Source organism: Erinaceus europaeus, chromosome 15, assembly GCF_950295315.1.
Source record: "Erinaceus europaeus chromosome 15, mEriEur2.1, whole genome shotgun sequence".
In the NCBI taxonomy this organism is placed as follows: Eukaryota; Metazoa; Chordata; class Mammalia; order Eulipotyphla; family Erinaceidae; genus Erinaceus; species Erinaceus europaeus.
The window spans coordinates 13,834,353-13,851,918 of NC_080176.1; the positions used below are offsets into that span (position 1 = coordinate 13,834,353).

Sequence of the window (17,566 nt, forward strand, 5' to 3'; positions counted from 1 at the left end):
GTGCGTGTGTCTCTCTGTCTCCCTCCTTCCCTTTCGATGTCTCTGTCTCTATCCTAAAGAAATAAATATAATGTTTTTAAAAGGTTATTTTAAAAAAAGTTAAAAATCAGTAATGAAGCCAGCCAATTCAAACTGGCATTTTTTGGGGGGCGAGGGGGTTGGAAGGCAGCATGCAGTGTCAGATTAAGGTCCTGGAGCAGGACAGCTGCCCCACTGTGGGAAGCAATTAGCACAATACCCTGCACTCACTCAGTGATGGGTGATCAGAGGCTGGGTCACTGGGGAGAGGGTGACCCTGGTGGCTCAGTCTCTGACAAGGCAGTGGTAGTCTGGATAAAGGGCCCACTCAGGTAACCAGAACAGGCACCGTTTAAAGTGGCTTGCTGGGCACTCCTCAATGGCGGGCAACCTTTAAACAAATACGGCTCTGCCATAAAGCATCGTCTAGCATCCCAAACCGTGCCATCATGCTGACAGAGAGAGGAAGAAGGAGAGAGAGCTGGCAGTATCTGTGCCCTCTGCTGCTTTGGCCTAACACTGGAGACTGATGAGTGCCCTTAAAAAGGAGCATGACTGGGAGATGGTACAGTGGATACGTGTTGGACTTTCAAGCATGAGGTCCCAAGTTCTGGCCCCTGCATCACCTGTGCCAGAGTTCTCTCTCCTCTCTCATTAATAAATAAATATTGAAAGAGAGGGAAGAAAGAGAGAGAGAGAGAGAGATTGAGATTGACAGGACCATAGAGGAAACTTGAAAGTTAGGGCAGTCCTAGGTTCCCTGCTCCATACTTAGAGCAAACACACACATGGGGAAGCCCCATCTCCAGAGAGAGAGAGAGAGAGAGAGAGAGAGAGAGAGAGAGAGAGAGTGAGTGAGCGAGCAAGTCTGGGCTAGTCACCAGAACCCGAGTCTCAGTGCCTTCTTGATGCCACCACTTTGGGACAGAGGCTGAAGGGGACCGGAACATAGCAGCTGGCTGAGCCTGGGTGACCCGGGACTTGGGTTCTGTCCTGGCTACTGGTGCTTCTGCCTCCCGGGTGTTCACTCAGAGGAGGAGCAGAGGGCTGGCTGGGTGGGGGGAGACCATGCTCAGAGGCAGTGTGACTGCATCTTTTCTTCCCCCAGGAGACAGGGTTTAGACCTTGGCTTTGGTCTCCGCCTTTTGAGACATGGGGACAGGTTAGTCCTCTTGTCCTGTGACACAGGGTGTGGCAACAGCACACACAGCTGTGGATGCCCTGGCTCATGCCCAAGATCCCAGGGTGCAGTGGACACACTCAAAGCTGCCCAGGCCACTCACCACCCTAGCTTTTGGTCACTGGTGGGCAGGCCACATGAGCGAGAGCTCTGCTTGGCCGAGATGCACAGATGCCGAGTGTGCTGGGCTGGGAATGTCCCCACCCCACCACACAGAGAGATGCATCCGGGGTGGAGGGCAGGAGAAAGTGCCATGCGAGGCCCACGGCCTGGGGGTGCCCAGCAGCCTGGCGGAGGGCAGAGGCCACACCCCCTTCTCAGCCCCTACATCTCTTTCTCCACTTCCGCTCCAGCAGCATCGTTCTCACCAGTGGGGAAGGGTGCCCACGACACCAGGGTCAGGTCTGAGGGGCCAGGGGCTCTTAGCTGGCTTTGCCCAGAGTCTATCCCAAGCAGGCTTACTGTGCTGTTTTAATGCTATTTGCTTACGTAAGAAAGCATTGGTTAAAATGAAATGAAATGAAATGAAAATCAACTGAATTTTAAAATTTGGTTCCTCAGTCCTGTGATGCATGTCCCTGGTTCCTGCCCTCAAGTGAGAATGCCCATGGCCACAGCGACTCCTTCTGGGCAGCACGGGCACTGCAGAGATGCTCAATAAACATCCACTGGGTGAATGAATGAGTGAATGAATGGGTGGATGGATGTATGCATGAACACACTGTTGGATGGACAGACAGCCAACGTGAGCAGAGAATGGACACATGTTCCGGATCAAACCATCCAGTTCTTTCTCCCCAGGGCTTTGAATTTTTTTTTTTTTTCTTTTTAGCTATAAGAGTGAGAAAAACACAACAGCAAGTAAACAGACGATCTGTCTGGGACATCGAAGCCAGAGGGCCGCTTCCTTGAGGGGAAGCAGAGATTCTTGCCTTTCCTTCTTCCCTCTTGCAGCACTGCCTGGAACCTCCCCTACTCCACCCCGTCCTTCTAGAAAGACCCCTTCTCTTCTGTGTTGGCCAAGACAGTGCTCTAGCCATTCCAGCCACCCCTGGTTTTCTGGGGGGACTGTGGTGCTCCTTGTCTGCCCCATGAGCACCCCATAAGTTTAGGGTGAAGCCCCTCTTCCGGGAAGCCCAGGGAGGAATGGAGCCCCAGAGGCGGCAGAGCGGGCAGGCAGGTGGCCAGCAGGGGGCGCTGCGCGGCGGGCATGCGCTCCACTGAGCTGAAAGATAACAGGGCTGAGCAAATGACTGTTTTGATAGCAGATGCAAACAGACCTGCTAAGGGCCTAATTACTGCCATGCTTTCCCAGCTCCTCATCTGCAGTCCGAGCAGAGGCTTTGTTTCTGACGCTCAGGTTATCACACTGACCTCCTGCCAGGGATTGGGGGCAGGGTCAGGAAAGAGGGACATGCAGCTCCAGACTCACCCCAGACAGAGCTAGTTGGAGGTGGGAAAAGGTGGCCCACAGCAGAGACACTGCCCCCGCAAAGCCTGGGCATGAGCCCCCAAACACGACCTCGAAGGAGGAACAGGCTGCCACACGCCCCGTCCCAGCCTGCCTCTCGCTCCTCTGCACTGTAATTAGCTGACAGAGGCTGAGGTCTCCCCGGGCCAACACTTTTCACCCCTCAATTAGTTTCCTGACCCACTTGGGGGATTTAAATACTGACTCCCCAGAAGCTGTATGTATCTGATGGTCCTGGGGTGGGGTCCCGAGCTGTGGACGTTTCAGAAAACGCTTCCATAAATCACAGGGGGGTCATCTTCCCTGGGGCAGGAGAGCTCTGACTGAGGTGCACACACAACCCACTGCCAGGACAATGGCCTGCACTTATCGAGGGCTTCGTGCCCAGGGCAGGGAGGCCAAGGCTATGCCTCTTTTCTCAGGTGGAGAAACTGAGGCCGAGGAAGCAGCTTGTGCTGGGTGGTCCTCACCTCTGAAGGGGGAAGACCCCCCTCGTCCCCTGACACAGAACACTGAGCAGACGCCCAGCCAGAACCCTGACCCAGATGGGGGGCTCTGCAGGCGCTCCCGCCCCTGCTGAAGGCTCCAATGTCTACCATCTTTCTAGGCGGGGGAGTCGGGCTGGGGGAGCTGCAGATGGAGCGGCAGATGGGAAGTGAAAGCTCATCAGAGCTGCCCAGGATGAGACCATTCATCTGCAAAATGCCATGTTGTAGTGTGGGGCACTGTCATGCCATCAGCAGCCAGGGGCAGTGGCAGGCCGGCTGCACCAAGACCCTCTGTCCCTGAGGTCTGCAAAGCGGGGTGTGTGGTGGGGACACAGTGGGAGCTCAGGGGTGGGCAAGGGAACCAGAGCAGAGGAACAGAGCCCCAGGGTCCAGAGCTGCCAAGCCAGTGGGCTAGAAACTAGATGCCTCTTTTGCAACTGGGCCTCTGGGCTCTGCCTGGATACAGCTCAGGAACGTATGGTGGAAATTTATTAAATGTAAGTTTATCCCCTTTTTCCCTTTTTATTGCTACTAGGGTAATCAGCAGGGCTTAGTGCCTCCACACAAAAAATGCACCACTCCTGGTGGTCATTTTTCCCTTTTTTTTTTTTCCTTCTTACATTTGATAGAACAGAGAAAAGGTGAGAGGGGAAGGGAGACAGAGATACCTGTAGACCTGTTTCACTCTTCATGAAGCTCCCCCACCCCCACAGGTGGGGACGGGGACTTGAACCTGGGTCCTATGCATGGTATCAACCAGGTGCACCACTCCCCAGCCCTGTAAATATTATGGCATCTTGTGGTGTCCTAGTCGCACAGAGACTGGGTTCACAGGCTGGTGATGGCTGGTATTAGAACAGCATGAAAGATGCCTTCAGGCTGGGAGCTGCCTTGTGTTGGGAAGAGCTTCTCTCCCCGCCCGCGCCCACACGTTCCCTGCCGGGTCAGCTTGTCTCTGTCTCTGTGCACAAAGACAGATGTCCCTGGTGGCACCTGTTTCCCACCTGCTCGGAGCTGCTGGCTGCTGAGAGAAGCCCCCGGTCTGGTGCTTCACGTGCTGGCCCCACCCGCAGACCAGCACCCCAGCACACCTCCTGCAGCTCAGATCACAGAGACCCGCCTAGAAATGCCGTGACCTCGCCCAGCCTACCCTCTGCCCACTCGGACTCTCATTACTCCAGCTCTCACACACTCTGTTCCCGCCATACCAGCCTTGCCTTTCCTGCATCATGCCAGGCCTATTTCTGTCCCCTCTCCTGGGTGCTCACCCACAGCTGAGTGACTCGCCTCCTCCCTCCCGGGGAAGGATGCAGTTACTCCTCGGGCCAGTGAGCGAGTTCACTGGGTAGGTGAGTGCCTGCCTGCCTGCTTGCCTGTGTGCACAGTATAGTCTGAGTCCTGCGACCACATGGGAGGACACCAGGGGGAAGCTCCAGCACTAAGGCATCTCTCTCTCTCTCTCTCTCTCTCTCTCTCTCTGTCATTATCTGAATGAAAAACATGGTCCAAGTGTTCTGACATCACACATGTACAAAGCCCCAGCTCCAAAATGAGTAAGTATTCACTCTCCTCAGCCCTTTGGCTCCCTGCTTACTTCCTCAAGCTTTCCAGGGTTAATTTTATTCTTCGGAGAGCACGTGCAAGAGACACAGGGGCACTGCTGTGCTCTGCTATACGGTGGTGCTGGGTTTGAACCCGAGGCCTCCAGCTTGCAAGTCCGTTGCTCCACCATCATGCCACCTCCCGAGCCCTCACTTTACTTTCTGAGGTTTTCTTTCCTGTGTTCTGCCTGTCTGTCTGTCTGTCCCACTCGGTAGAAGCTGCCTGTGAGCAGGCCTTCAGTCCTGTCACATCACACAGAGCCGGAGAAGGGAAAGCCCCGCTCTCAGTCAGTGGGCGCCTGCTCTTGGAGAGGGTGGGCAGTCTCCAAAGAGTGACGCCAGGCGCTGACAGTGGGGACAGTGTGCAGGGTGCCTCTGGATCCCCGGGCAGATGTACCTTACCTGATGGGGTAGTCGGCGGCACTGAGGTTGATGAAGAAGTCCCAGGGCCAGTCGGCCATGTCCAGCAGGTCCCGCATGGCCTGCAGGTAGGTGGCCAGCAGGCTGGCGCCTCCCCAGATGGTGGCCATCCTCCAGGGCGTGACGCGCACATTGTCGTATAGCTGGGCGAGCTGCAGCACCTGGCGGTGCAGGTAGTTGGAGCGCTGTGTGCAGAGAGCAGGGGCACACTCAGCAGCCTGGCAGGTGTCCGGTGCCCGCCCCGCCTGCCAGCTGCCAGACTCTGCTGTCTCTGGGACCTTTGCTGCCTTTACAGTTTACTTGATTTGGAATACAGGTGACCGGGCCAGGCTTGTTGGCTGGGGCTCACTGTGTGGGCTGGTGCCAGGCACTCTGCATTCCATACTGCCCTGGTCTGCTGAGAACTGACTTGGGGCGCGGTTGTATGGACCCCTGGTGAGTATGTGCATGTGGGGGATGAGGCCGCCCAATGTCTCTCCCAGGCCTTCGAGAAGCAGAGGCCCTGATGGCACATGACCCTCCTGGGAGGAGGCCTCCCCAAACACAGCCACACAGACCAGAGCTTGTCTCAATGCCATGTGTTCACAGCAGGGATGAGCAGAGAGTGTGACCCCAAAAATCTGAACCCCCACTGTCTGGTCACTCCTGGAGAAGGTGTGCCCACCCTGGATAGCGTCCTCACTGAGTGATGGAGCACTAGGCATGGGGTGGGAGGGACAGGGGGACAGGGGAGTTTCTAGAGGAAGTGTGAGGTCACCGCTGGAGCTCTGAGACCAGTACAGGAAAGAGTGTGGACACACATACACACACATTCTCATATACACAACTGCAGATACACTCACATACACACAACCGCACATACCGACACACACACTCATACACACTAGTACACACATGTGCTCACCCACAAACGGACACACTCATACACACTAGTACATACACACACGGACACACACTCATACACACTAGTATACACCCCTGAACATTCAAACACTCTCGTAGGCACATACACACATATACACACAAGTACACATGCTGACACACACACACACACCTGTACACACAAATCCACTCACACACACACACACACAAACACAGGCACACACACTGGCACACAATATGACACACAGCACACACTCCCACAAACCCAAATGCCCAAGGGTGGGGGCAACTCCCAGCCAGGGGGCTCACCTTGTCCACGTGGACGTAGTAGAAGTGGTCCCGGTGGTAGATGGCCTTGAACATGCGCTGCAGCTGCCGGGTGGCGCGGCCGTGCACCACCAGCACGAAGGCGATCCTCACTGGGTTGGCCGGCATGTACTCCACGGAGTCCTCGTCCCACTGCACGCTCCTGCTGGCTTTGCCTGGGGGCCCGAGACACCACAGAGTAAGGGCCGGCCCTTGGGGCTGAGGAGGCTCTCTGACGCTCTCGTTATTATCACTGTTGTTGCTGCTGTTTAGTCCAGTACCAGGAAAGGGACCCGGGCCGGCATGTGTTGACACCACAGCTAAGTGGCCTCCCCAGGTCAAGTTTGTCACTTTTTATCTTAGAGGAGACAGGGAGAGGGAGAGGAGGAGAGGGAGAGAGAGAAAGAGAGAGGAGAGAACAAAAGAGGGGGAGAGAGAGGAGAAACACCACAGCCTCCACCACCATCCATGGAGCTTCCCAGCACCGTCCACAGTGCTCCTACATGTGCAGAGGCTGGAGCCAAGGGCTGACTCAAAACTCACAAGGCATGCACTCTGCTGGTGAGCTATCTCCCAGCCCCTTACAATGCTCCTCTTCTTCCTGGAGACTAACTGAGGGGTACAGTGGTCAAATCTGCCCCGAAGCACTTTAACCAAGCATGTCCTAGACCCTATGCTCTGTGGGTATGATGGGGGTGGAGGGTGAGGTGCTAAAGACATGGTTCCCACCCCCCTGCATCTTTCAGAGAGGTGGAGACACAGGCACATTCAGCCACTGAGCAGACATGGGGCATGGGAGACATGGGAGCTGCATGCCAGGGGCCCCTGAAACTCAGGCCTGGAAGGGACATGGGTCAGAGTCCCTTTTCCTTCCTAACAGCACCCGCTTAGAACAGGAAGACTTCCCCTTAAGGCACTAAGCACAGGCTAGTAAGTACTATGGACTGTTGCAACAATGTTCTACAACCCATGACAGGTGCATCCTCTTACTCTTGGAGCCCCTGCCCTCTCATGGGGGGGGGGGGTCCTTCCTCCATTATCAGAGATGTCAGAGATGGCTCCAGGGCTTGGCCTGGTCAGAACACTGGCCACATGGCCTGTGGGGCTCACGGCGGACGTGGCCAACCAAACACAACGGGTCAGAGCCAGATCACTGGTTGTGCTGGGAAACCCTCACAGCTCTTCGTCCTCAGTGGGGAAGCTGCCTGGGTGGAGAGTCAGTGCAGGGGACGCTCGGCTGAGTGGTGGTCAGGGTCTGGGTCCCCGTGAGCTGTGCAGCTCCTGGGCCAGCCCGGCTGGAGATGAGCCACCCCCTAGCTTCTTGTTCTTTCCAAGCCAGCTCTACAGCTGAGCTGCCTGGAGACATGGTTCGAGACTTCTTTCATTGTCCAAGTGGCTTTGAAGACCTCACTCTCTTCCTGTCCTTCAGAAGCCCACAGGGAGATATGGTGAGCTGGTTCACTTCACCACAATTTCACATGGGAAGCTCTAGTTTCCAGCGGCCCGATTTCCTTTGAGTGTAACCTGACAATGTGTGCGTTCTAGGCTCAGGGCCCCCAGAACATGCTCAGGGACGGAGCCGCAGGTGCCCTGCTGGGAGAGGCCTGGGGATTGTCAGCCGCCGTGGAAAGCTGAATGGCGGTCAATGAACAGAGCTCCTCTGGCTGTCCCAGAAGACAGGGTGGGACTAGCCTGAGCCATGTCCACATCATGTGACATCCAGGTTGGCGACTACAACACACAATCTGCCTCCACAGACTGCTCTGCCTCGACCGCCCGTCCCCCTGGCTTGCCGAGCGGCTCCTCTCCTTGAGCAAGCTTGCTCTGGCCCGGGATGGTACACTGTTCCTCCCGCTGCAAATCCTCCCGGCTCTTTGCTTGGCCTCATCCTCTTGTCATTAAGTTCACAGCTTAGGAAAAGCCACCAGTCCTACCGGCCACCTCAGTCGCGTTCACCTCACCCTACTTCATCTCTCTGCCCAGCTGTTAACGCAACCAGAAATCAATGATCTATTCAGATTGTTTGCTGTCTGAATATCCCACAACATCCATGAGATGGGAGACTATTTCAATCTTGTTGAATACAGAACACTGTCACTGTATCTGGCAAACATCTGGTTCTCAGCGAGGACAAAGTGACAGGAAGGCCCATCTTGACTGTCACTACAGGCTAACCAGCCCTTGCCTGTTCACTGCCTCATCTACTCCTTATAGCAACCTCGAGAGATTAAGAGCCAATCTCTCCATTCTGCGAGTGAAGAAGAAGCCACAGCTTAGAGAGGCCGAGGGCTTTGCTCAAGGCCATGCAGCTCTAGTTAGTTCAGCTGAGATTCAAACTCAGGCCTGCTTCCAAAGCTGATGTTCTCAACGACTACACAGCCACACCTCAGTTAGAGGGAACATTCACTGCAATTATTCTTGATACGTGTACTTAGCTGGGTGCACCAATACCTCCCCCACATACACATAGCAGTTATTCTCCTTAGCCATTGCAGATAAGCAGGGAAGCATTTTAACATGTCCGAAGCACTGCAGGGAGGAGTCCTGCATCACTTGAGAAGATGACTCTAGCTGGTCAATAAGATGACATCCATCCATCCATCCATCCATCCATCCATCCATCCATTTATCCAAATATAACCAGCCAATCATCAAACCATTCAACTGCCCACCTAGCAAAGCATTCAGCAGCCCATCACCCCAGAACCCAGCCACCCATCACCTTGAAAACCAACCAGCCAGTTGCCCATGTTATCCTGAAAGCAAACCATCCATGCACCCACTCTTCCAGCCATCTAATTATCAACTCACTGATCCATGAAATACTGACTTAGCCTATGCCACAGGCAAGTACTGTGCTAGGTGTTAGATGGTAGCATTTAGGGATAAATATCTTAGTGGCTGAGGAGTTTCCAGTCAACTGGGACAAACAGAAGACAATGGCCAACTGTGTTATACAGAAGGGTGGTCAGGCTGCTCTTAGAGGGTGAGGTGGGACAGAGCAGGGCAGAACACACATCAGAGAGTCTGGCACAAAGCTTCTGAGTCAAATGCTTCAAACTCTCCTGATGAGACTGAACATCTTTGGTTTCCTGGATGCTCAACCAGTAGCTACCACCTTGGGGATAATTATCACCCCAGTTTAGATACCATCTCTCTAGTCTCTCTCAGCCAGTCATCTGGGGAAGGAGGAGGAAGGGTGGAGGGGTGCTGGGGTCTTGTGATGATGGAGGAGAAAGACCCAAGTTGGGGGCTCTGTGCATGGAGAGGCATGAGCTCTACACACAGATCCCCCCCCACCCCCCGCCGGCACCATCCACAATCTGCTGCTAAGCGAGAGGGTTGAAATGAGATCCACAGTAACGGAAAAGGTCTGACCTCAGATGTCAGGCAACATGTCGGCATTTGAGGTCCTCTTTAGATGTCTCTGCACCACCTGTATTTTGCACACTGGGCCACCTCCCTAGTGCTATGTAACAACCAAGAGGGGGCTCACTGGTGATTCTAACATCCACCTGTTGTTTCTCTCTTGTGTGCTCACTGTGTCTTGTGCAGTTTCTGTGCAAGATCTTATTTACTTCTATCCACATCTCTTCAGGAAGGGAGGCCTCATTCTCCTGCTGTGCAGGGGGAGGAAACTGAGGCTGGGCAGTGTTCCTGCTCGGTGCTGGCTGAGCTGGGCCTGGAGTCTTCAGTGCTAGTGTCCTGTCACTGTCACTGTGCCGGATCATGTTGTCCCCCAGAGAGGAGACGCATCTGCAGGACAGGGAATACTGCCACCTGGTCAGAGCGTGTCCTTACGGCCTGAAAGCCCACGCTGCCCAGCTCCCAAAATAAAACCAGCTACAGATTTCACAATGTAATCAGATTCCTGTGGCCTGAAGCAGAAAATACGTGGAAAAAATCAGAGTGATTAGAGGCATTGGCGGGAAGCTGACTTCAGAGAGATGCTAAGGAGCCCGGTCTGTGGAGGAGAATGCCAAGGAGATGCCTCCACGCAGGTGTAAAGGGCGGGTGGGGGCGGGGGTGTAGCTAGCTGGTCTCCAGACTCTGTGTTTCTCAGGCCCCCCTGGTGGTCAGCAAGCATTGCAGTGGGTATTCATCTGCAGTGGGTAGGACTGAGAGCGGCCTGACTGGGGGCCTAGTACCAGGCTTCTTGCCTGAGGCCACTGCGGTCCCCAGGGCCATCTGCCACCCTCCACAATTCCTGACTCCACCAACAGCTCTGATTCCATTAGACTCCAAAAGATCCTCTCCCAGCTGCTGTGAGAAAAGCCTTCTGACTTGGGTCCAAATGAGAGGGTGGTGGGGTCTTGGGGGTGAGACAGAGAGAGGAGATGTAGTGAATGGGGTGTGAGTTGGGGGCCTCAGACCTGGGACGGGTCTGGGATTGGGACAGGCCTCCAGCTCTGGAGACATGGCTCCTTTCTTTCTCATGGGCTGATCACAAGGGGGCATGTTTTTGATTTTCTGAGGCGTCTTAAAATTCTTTTCTCCTTTGTGTCTGTGAGAATGAACTTCCAGGGCATGTTGCCAGAGTGAACTAGGCCACCCACAGAGAGACGGATGTGACTGGTTCCACTGCGGCAGGTCAGACACACAGGATCAGAGGTCGGTGGCTGCAGGGTGGAGGGGTAGGGGCAGAGAGTTCTAGAGTGCAGGACTCAGCTCTAAAGACCCTGTCAACACCACACCCAGTGGAGGTTGCTGCATGGGTGCTGAGGGAGGGGGGAGAGGGCAGGGCTCGTGACAGTCGCTCTTTCTCAGCAAGGAGGCTGAGGGGCCCTGGCTCCAACTCATGACCAAAGAAGGGAGGGTTTCATAGCAGCAGTGAGCTCCTACATTGCAGGAGACCTGGACTCCTGATGGTGAGAGGAGAAAGAGTCATGGGTTCAGGGCTCTAGGCCAGTGGGAGGCCCTCTTTCCCATTGGTTTGAGTGTGGGGTTTTGGCAGAAGAGCACGAAGGGTCACAGTGGGTTTAAATCTTGTTTCTACTGTGGCCCAGACAGGGTGCCTAGGCTTGGTCCAGTCATTATCCTTCCTCGATTCCAGAGACTTGCACAATGATGACGACGATCAGTAGGGCAAATGGAACACTTCTTACACCTAAGCACCCCCCACTCAGAACCCCCTCATTCAATGTTCTCAGGCTCTGAAGAAGCAGGTACCATGATTAAAACCCCACCTCACCACAGGGGACCCCAAGACTGAGAGAATGTTTTCTCTCTCTATAGATTTCTGGAGACAAACCAAACAGGAGTATGCAGACTGTCTCTGGGACTTTGTGAGAACTCTGGTGTTTACTGTTGGTGTGTGTGACAAAGAACTCTGGTGGTGGGGGTGGGACTAGACCCTGTAATCTTACAATCCTGCAACCAGCTATTCATCATAAACAAAATGGCTTGGGGGGGGAAGAAAGATGGGCTTGTGTACCAGTGAAAGTGAGTCTACTGCAGCGGAGACACAAAGAGAGAGCAGGGTCCCGGAGGCAGGTCAGGGTGGAGGAGGCTGGCGGAATATTGATCCAGCCCCGCGGCTGCTTCCCAGCTGGGACGCGTTGCGTTTCTGACCCGAGAGGTAGGTGTCTGGTGGAGGCCCGGCAGCCCCAGGCATCATAGAAGGAAGGACTGAGGTCCAGAGAGCATTTGCTCAGGGGCCTGGGGTGGGGGTGAGGGAGAGGTTAGCTTCTAGGAGGAGACCCATATGATGAGTGGGAAGAAGGGAGAGAGACAAAGCACTCATGCCAGGGGCCTGGTGAGAAAGCTGTCCTTTTGACCTTTAGTTTGTTGGAGTTGGGGTTTAAAGATACAGTACTTGCCATGCAAGGGTGAGGCACTGGGCTCGACCCCTGGCATCCCGCAAAATGGCAGAGTAGTATTTTGATCAATCTGTCTCCATCTCTCTCTCTCTCTCTCTCATAAAGATTTTGGGCACAAGGACCTGGGTTTAAGCCCCCAGTCCCCACCTGCAGGGGAAGAAGCTTCCTGAGCAGCAAAGCAGATCTGTAGGTCTCTCTCTCTTCCTCTATCGCCTCCCCTCTCAATTTCTCATTCTCTACCCAAATAAATAAATATTTTAAAGATAAAATTTATTGGGAGCTGGGCGGTGGCTCAGTGGGTTAAGCACACATGGCGCCAAGCACAAGGACCGGCATAAGGATCCTGGTTCGATTCCCTGGCTCCCCACCTGCAGGGGAGTCGCTTCACAGGCGGTGAAGCAGGTCTGCAGGTGTCTGTCTTTCTCTCCCCCTCTCTGTCTTCCCCTCCTCTCTCCATTTCTCTCTGTCCTGTCCAACAACGACAATAGCAATAGCAACAACAGCAATCACAACAGTAATAACGATGACAATAAGCAAGGGTAACAAAAGAGAAAAAATACAAAAAAAAGTTTAAAATAATAAAATAAAATTTATTTTATTTATTACATGTGAGAGAAAATGAGAGAGGGAAAGGAACAAGTCGGAGCACCCCTCTGGCATAGGAGGTGCTGGGATGGAAGCAGGAACCTCAGACACATGCACCCTGTGCTCCGGCAGCTGAGCTCTCTCCCGGCTGCCCAAGGTGGGCAAGACAGCTCCGCTGGGAGGACACCTGCCAGGTTTGAGTCCAGGGCTCACCACATGTGAGGACTCGGGCTTCGGGGAAGCTTCACTGCTGTGGCCGGTATCTCTCTCTCTCTCTGTATCTATCTATCTATCTATCTATCTATCTATCTATCTATCTATCTATCTATCTATAAAAGCCCAATTATGCATGCATGAGGTCCAAGAGATAGGGTAAATGACTAAGTACAATGAAAAACAACTAGCCTGGGGATTCTTTTAAAATATTTACTTATGAGAGAGAAAGGAAATCAGAGCACCACTGAGCTGTGTGCTAGGATTGAGCCTGTGGCCTCTGGGGTCAGGCATGCCCATCCTCTGCTCTAACAGGCTAAGGTTGCTCCCTGAACCTCAGTCAAGGATTCTTACTCCTGGCTGCATATTAGAATCACCCAAGAATCTTACAGTCACACACACACACACACACACACACACACACACACACACACACACACACACACACCCCTCTCCAGGGCTGGGGAGGAAGCCCAGTGTTAGAGCACAGACTTTGCATGCCCGAGGCCCCAGGCTCCATCTCCAGCACTACATGTGACACGGCTGAGGGTGCTCTAGTCTCTCATTGAAGTAAATAGATAAACTCTTACACCAAAACACCAAAATCCATGCTTTGCCTCACCCAAGAAGCTCTGACTCCCTTACTCTGGAAGGTGCTTCTTCAGGTGGTCCATGGTGCAGGTCGAGTGGGGAACCCCATTTTGGATTTCTCCCCAGCAGCCTGTGAAACTGTTTCTCTTAGCTACAGCCATACCACCCTGAACAAGCCTCACCCCATCTGATCTCGGAAACTCAGCTTCTCTCACGGTGGACAGAGCTTCAGCCATACCCCCTGTTCCCTTAGACTGAGAGCTGCGGGCTCCCCATTTCACTCCCACTGGAAGGAAATGCCACTCCCCTCCCCTCCCCTCCCCTCCCCTCCCCTCCCCTCCCCTCCCCTCCCCTCCCCTCCCCTCCCTTCCTCTCCAGCAGACATTCTGGGGATTTTCTGCTCACTGGCTCCTTGCCCCTCACTTGGGTCTGGAGTTATTAAACCACATCCCATGCCGGAGCCGTCTTATTGATTTCAGTGTCGGGAGCCTTGGGATGGTCTAACGATACTCTGCTCAGCCCACGAACGCTGGGGCTCCAGAGAGATACTGATGGCCTGTGGTCCATCTGCTGTGATTCACTGGCCACTTTGCCTGTGACACATCACCTAGGAGAGCGCCTGTGTCCACCCTGTGTACCCCTGCTGTTGCCACAGCTGGAGCACAGCAGCTGCCACCAGGAGCCAAGACGCTTCAGCAGACATGCTCCCACCCGCTTCTCAGAGCAGACCTCAGGTGGTGCTCTCACTGGCCCCACGTGACAGGCTCAGAGTGGTGACTGGGCCTCCTGGCTCTTCCACTGTGGAAGTGGGCTCCAATCCTCCATCTGGGGACTGGGAGAAGGCATGCATCATCACGCACAGGGACCTGGGTTCAGGCCTCTACATAGGAGCACTATGCACACAGCATCAGGGAAAGTTCCACAAACAGCAGAGTAGCAATATGGTACCTCTCCTTGTCTCTGTGTCCATCTCTCTCCCTTCTTCTCTCCAGCTGACATTAATAGGGACAACAAAAATTCCACTGCAGCAGAGAAAATTTCAAACTAAATAAATAACGTCCCCCATCTACCAGCTCCTAAGCAGAGGACTTTAATCTCTTCTGTGGTCTGAATACTTGTTTCTCTCTCGCCCCAACTCACGTGCTGAGAACTGAACATCCAAGGTGATGGGATTGGAAGGAGGGGTCCCTGGGAGCTGCCTAGTTCATGAGGACAGAGTCTCAGGAATGAGATTAGTGTCCACTCAAAAAAGACCTCTCACCCCGCTCCCACCAAGCCCCAGGACACAGGAGGAAGACACTTGCTTGCAAACCCAGCAGCAGCAGGATGTGGGACCTGCTTGCACCTTCACCTTGGGCTTCCAGCCCCCAGAACTGTGAGAAATACATATCTGCCGCTTGTGAGCTGCCTGGTCTGTGGCATTTTTGTTACAGCTTCCTGAAAGGACCAGGGCAGCCTTGAGCTAATTCATCTATGGAAACAACAGCTTATATCACATTTGGGCAACACTTCAGGTGGTCTTCAGACCGATAATCCCACAATTCCCATCCTTCCCAAGCAGTGCTTCTCTGTGCACACTGCTCCTTCTTGGAGAGAGAGCAGGCTTTGCTGGGCGGGGTTGCCCTCTGTTTGCATTACAGGACAGTGAGCAAACAGACCCCTTTCCTTCACATGTTTCAACGCTGCCTGATAGTTCAAGATGGCTGTTGCTTGTGAACCACACCTGGGAGGCAAGAGGCTCCCTGCCAAGATGGCTTCCTTCATGTTAGGCTCCAGACAGCCAGCATGGTAAGGGGAAAGAAGCCTAATTATGGGATCAGAGAGATCTGGGCTCCAAGCAAAGCCTCTCACTTGCTAACTGTGTGTGTGGGCAAGCTTCATCAACCTCTGGGGTTCTTGTTCATCGTTAGCAAACAAAGGGAGACCTGGACCCCTGACTTGTGAGGAGGGACCCAAGGAGCCATGTGTTCAGAAGAGGGCTTGGTACAAAGCAGAGATTCTGGATCTGGGGGCTCAAGTCTGATGGGATTAGTGCCCTTACAAGAAGGCACTCCAGAGGGCTGGGATAGCTAGCCTCACCCTGCCTGTGGATCCGGGATCAAGCCCCATCGTCCCATGGGGCACCATGGCATCGGCGAACCTCCATGGTGTAGAGCGACGCTCCTCTGTTTCTCTTCTCTGAAATAACTGGCCGACAGCGTCTGCTCACTGGTGGTGTCTCACATGTGCAAGGCCCCCAGAGCTGCATAGAAAGAAGCTCCGAGAGCTTTTTTTCTCAGCGTCCAATGAGGACCACTGAGAAGACTGCTGTCTTCAAGCTGGGAGGAGCGCTCAGCAGAACCTGGCCAGCTGGCACTCTGATCTTGGACGTCCAACTTCCAAAATGTACGTGTGCTTGGGGGCATGTGGTTCTGAGGGCTGGGTGGTGACTCACCCAGTAGAGCACACGTTAACCATGGATGAGGACCTGAGTTCATGCCCCTGGCTCCTACCTATGGAGGGAAAGGTCACAAGTGGTGGAACAGTACTGCAGTTGTCTCTCCTCTCTGTCTGTCTCACCATGTCAGTCTCTCATCTTCTATGAAAAAATAAGCTCCCATCACTGATAGGACCCAGCCTGTGGCCCTCTGACAGGGCTGCTGAGCAGAGTGATGTGTTCAGTGAGGTCTGGGGTTAGCTCCTTAGGACACTCTCAATGGGCAGAGTGAGGAGGGGAGGGGAGAGTGTTCCAGGCAGAGGGAAGAGCAGAAGCAAACCTTTGAGATGAAAGAGAGAGGAGCATAGCATAGGACCCGAAGGGAGTCCACTGGGGCTGTGCAGAGGCCCATGAGAGCAGAAGGGCAGCCACCACTGTCCACCCCTGTGGGAGGGAGACAGTCACAGCAGGTGGTTCTGGGAGGCCAAGGAGTGGGCTGTGGGCAGAACATGCAAGACGTGACTGACACACACAGTGTGGGGGACAGGTGCGGGCAGGGAACCTCCACCATCCTGGGGGAACTTCAACTTGGGGATCCTCACCTCTCTGGCTGAGCCTGGGCTTGGCGTGTTGTGTGCACGCCCTCTGAAGAGCCTGCCTATCGCTTGACGGTCTCCTCCCGTGCTCTCTCCTTCTCTCCTGGGGTGCTCCCAGACCCTATAACCGCAGGCACCCATCTGTCCTCATTACAAGTGGAGCCGCCCGAGGAGGGAGCCGCTCTTATTTACTTCTCCGGGTGAGGCTTTTGACAACAGGTTTATTTTCTCCGACTCTCCAAGGACTCGGTGAGAGTAACACTCGAAAGTAACAGTACATTAATTAAAGCGGAATTGGCTGGAATTTTCCTAATAAAAATCCTTACAGCAATCACATTATGGGCCATTAATGCTGCTTCCCGATCATAAACCATAAATATGTTCTGCAGGTGCCTTCTCGGCAACAGGGACAACTCCCCACACCGTCTCCTATTCATCACGTTAATGCCGTCATGCCAAGGACGGGACACAGCTGGGGGTGTGGGGGGGAAGGAGACCGCCCCACAGTGTTGGCCTCTGGGTAGAGGCCTCTCGTTCTGTCCTTGCAGCCCACTTTCCAGGAAGTGCTGTGTCCCTCTCCAGTTAGCAGATGGGAAAACTGAATCAGTGCAGGAGTACTCTGCTCGGAGCCAAATAGTGAGGAAACTGTGGGACTGGGCGTGCACCCCAGCTGACTCCAGAACACGGCACACTCCAAGCAAGGCCTGCGGCTGGTTCTCAGAAACTTCCACTTGGTACAAAACAGCATATGAATGAAAGCAGGCCCTGAACATCACTACTCGGCTCAGTGTTGCCCTGGGTTCCCTTTTCCTCATAACATGATGGTGTCGGACGGGGATGGACTTGTTTGAGAACCTGCTGGATTTTGCATACAGCCTCCTGGGCAACCAGCACCAGGTGGGTTCCAAGCAGAGCCCCCTTTGGGGGACCCCACCACTGGGGAGCTCTCAAGTCTGTGTCCACAGCAGCAGCCATGGCTC

The 17,566-nt window shown here is 54.1% G+C and overlaps 1 protein-coding gene across 1 annotated transcript in view; it reads right to left on the reverse strand.

Moving 5' to 3' along the window:
• The window catches only part of XYLT1 (xylosyltransferase 1), a 240,059-nt gene that overhangs the window by 29,840 nt on the left and 192,653 nt on the right, over positions 1–17,566 (reverse strand). The window contains exons 4-5 of the mRNA XM_060172893.1: positions 6,370–6,542; positions 5,161–5,363 (exon numbers count right to left, since the gene is read on the reverse strand). Of these exons, the coding sequence (XP_060028876.1) occupies positions 5,161–5,363; positions 6,370–6,542 (376 nt within the window). The remainder of the gene's footprint in view (positions 1–5,160; positions 5,364–6,369; positions 6,543–17,566) is intronic.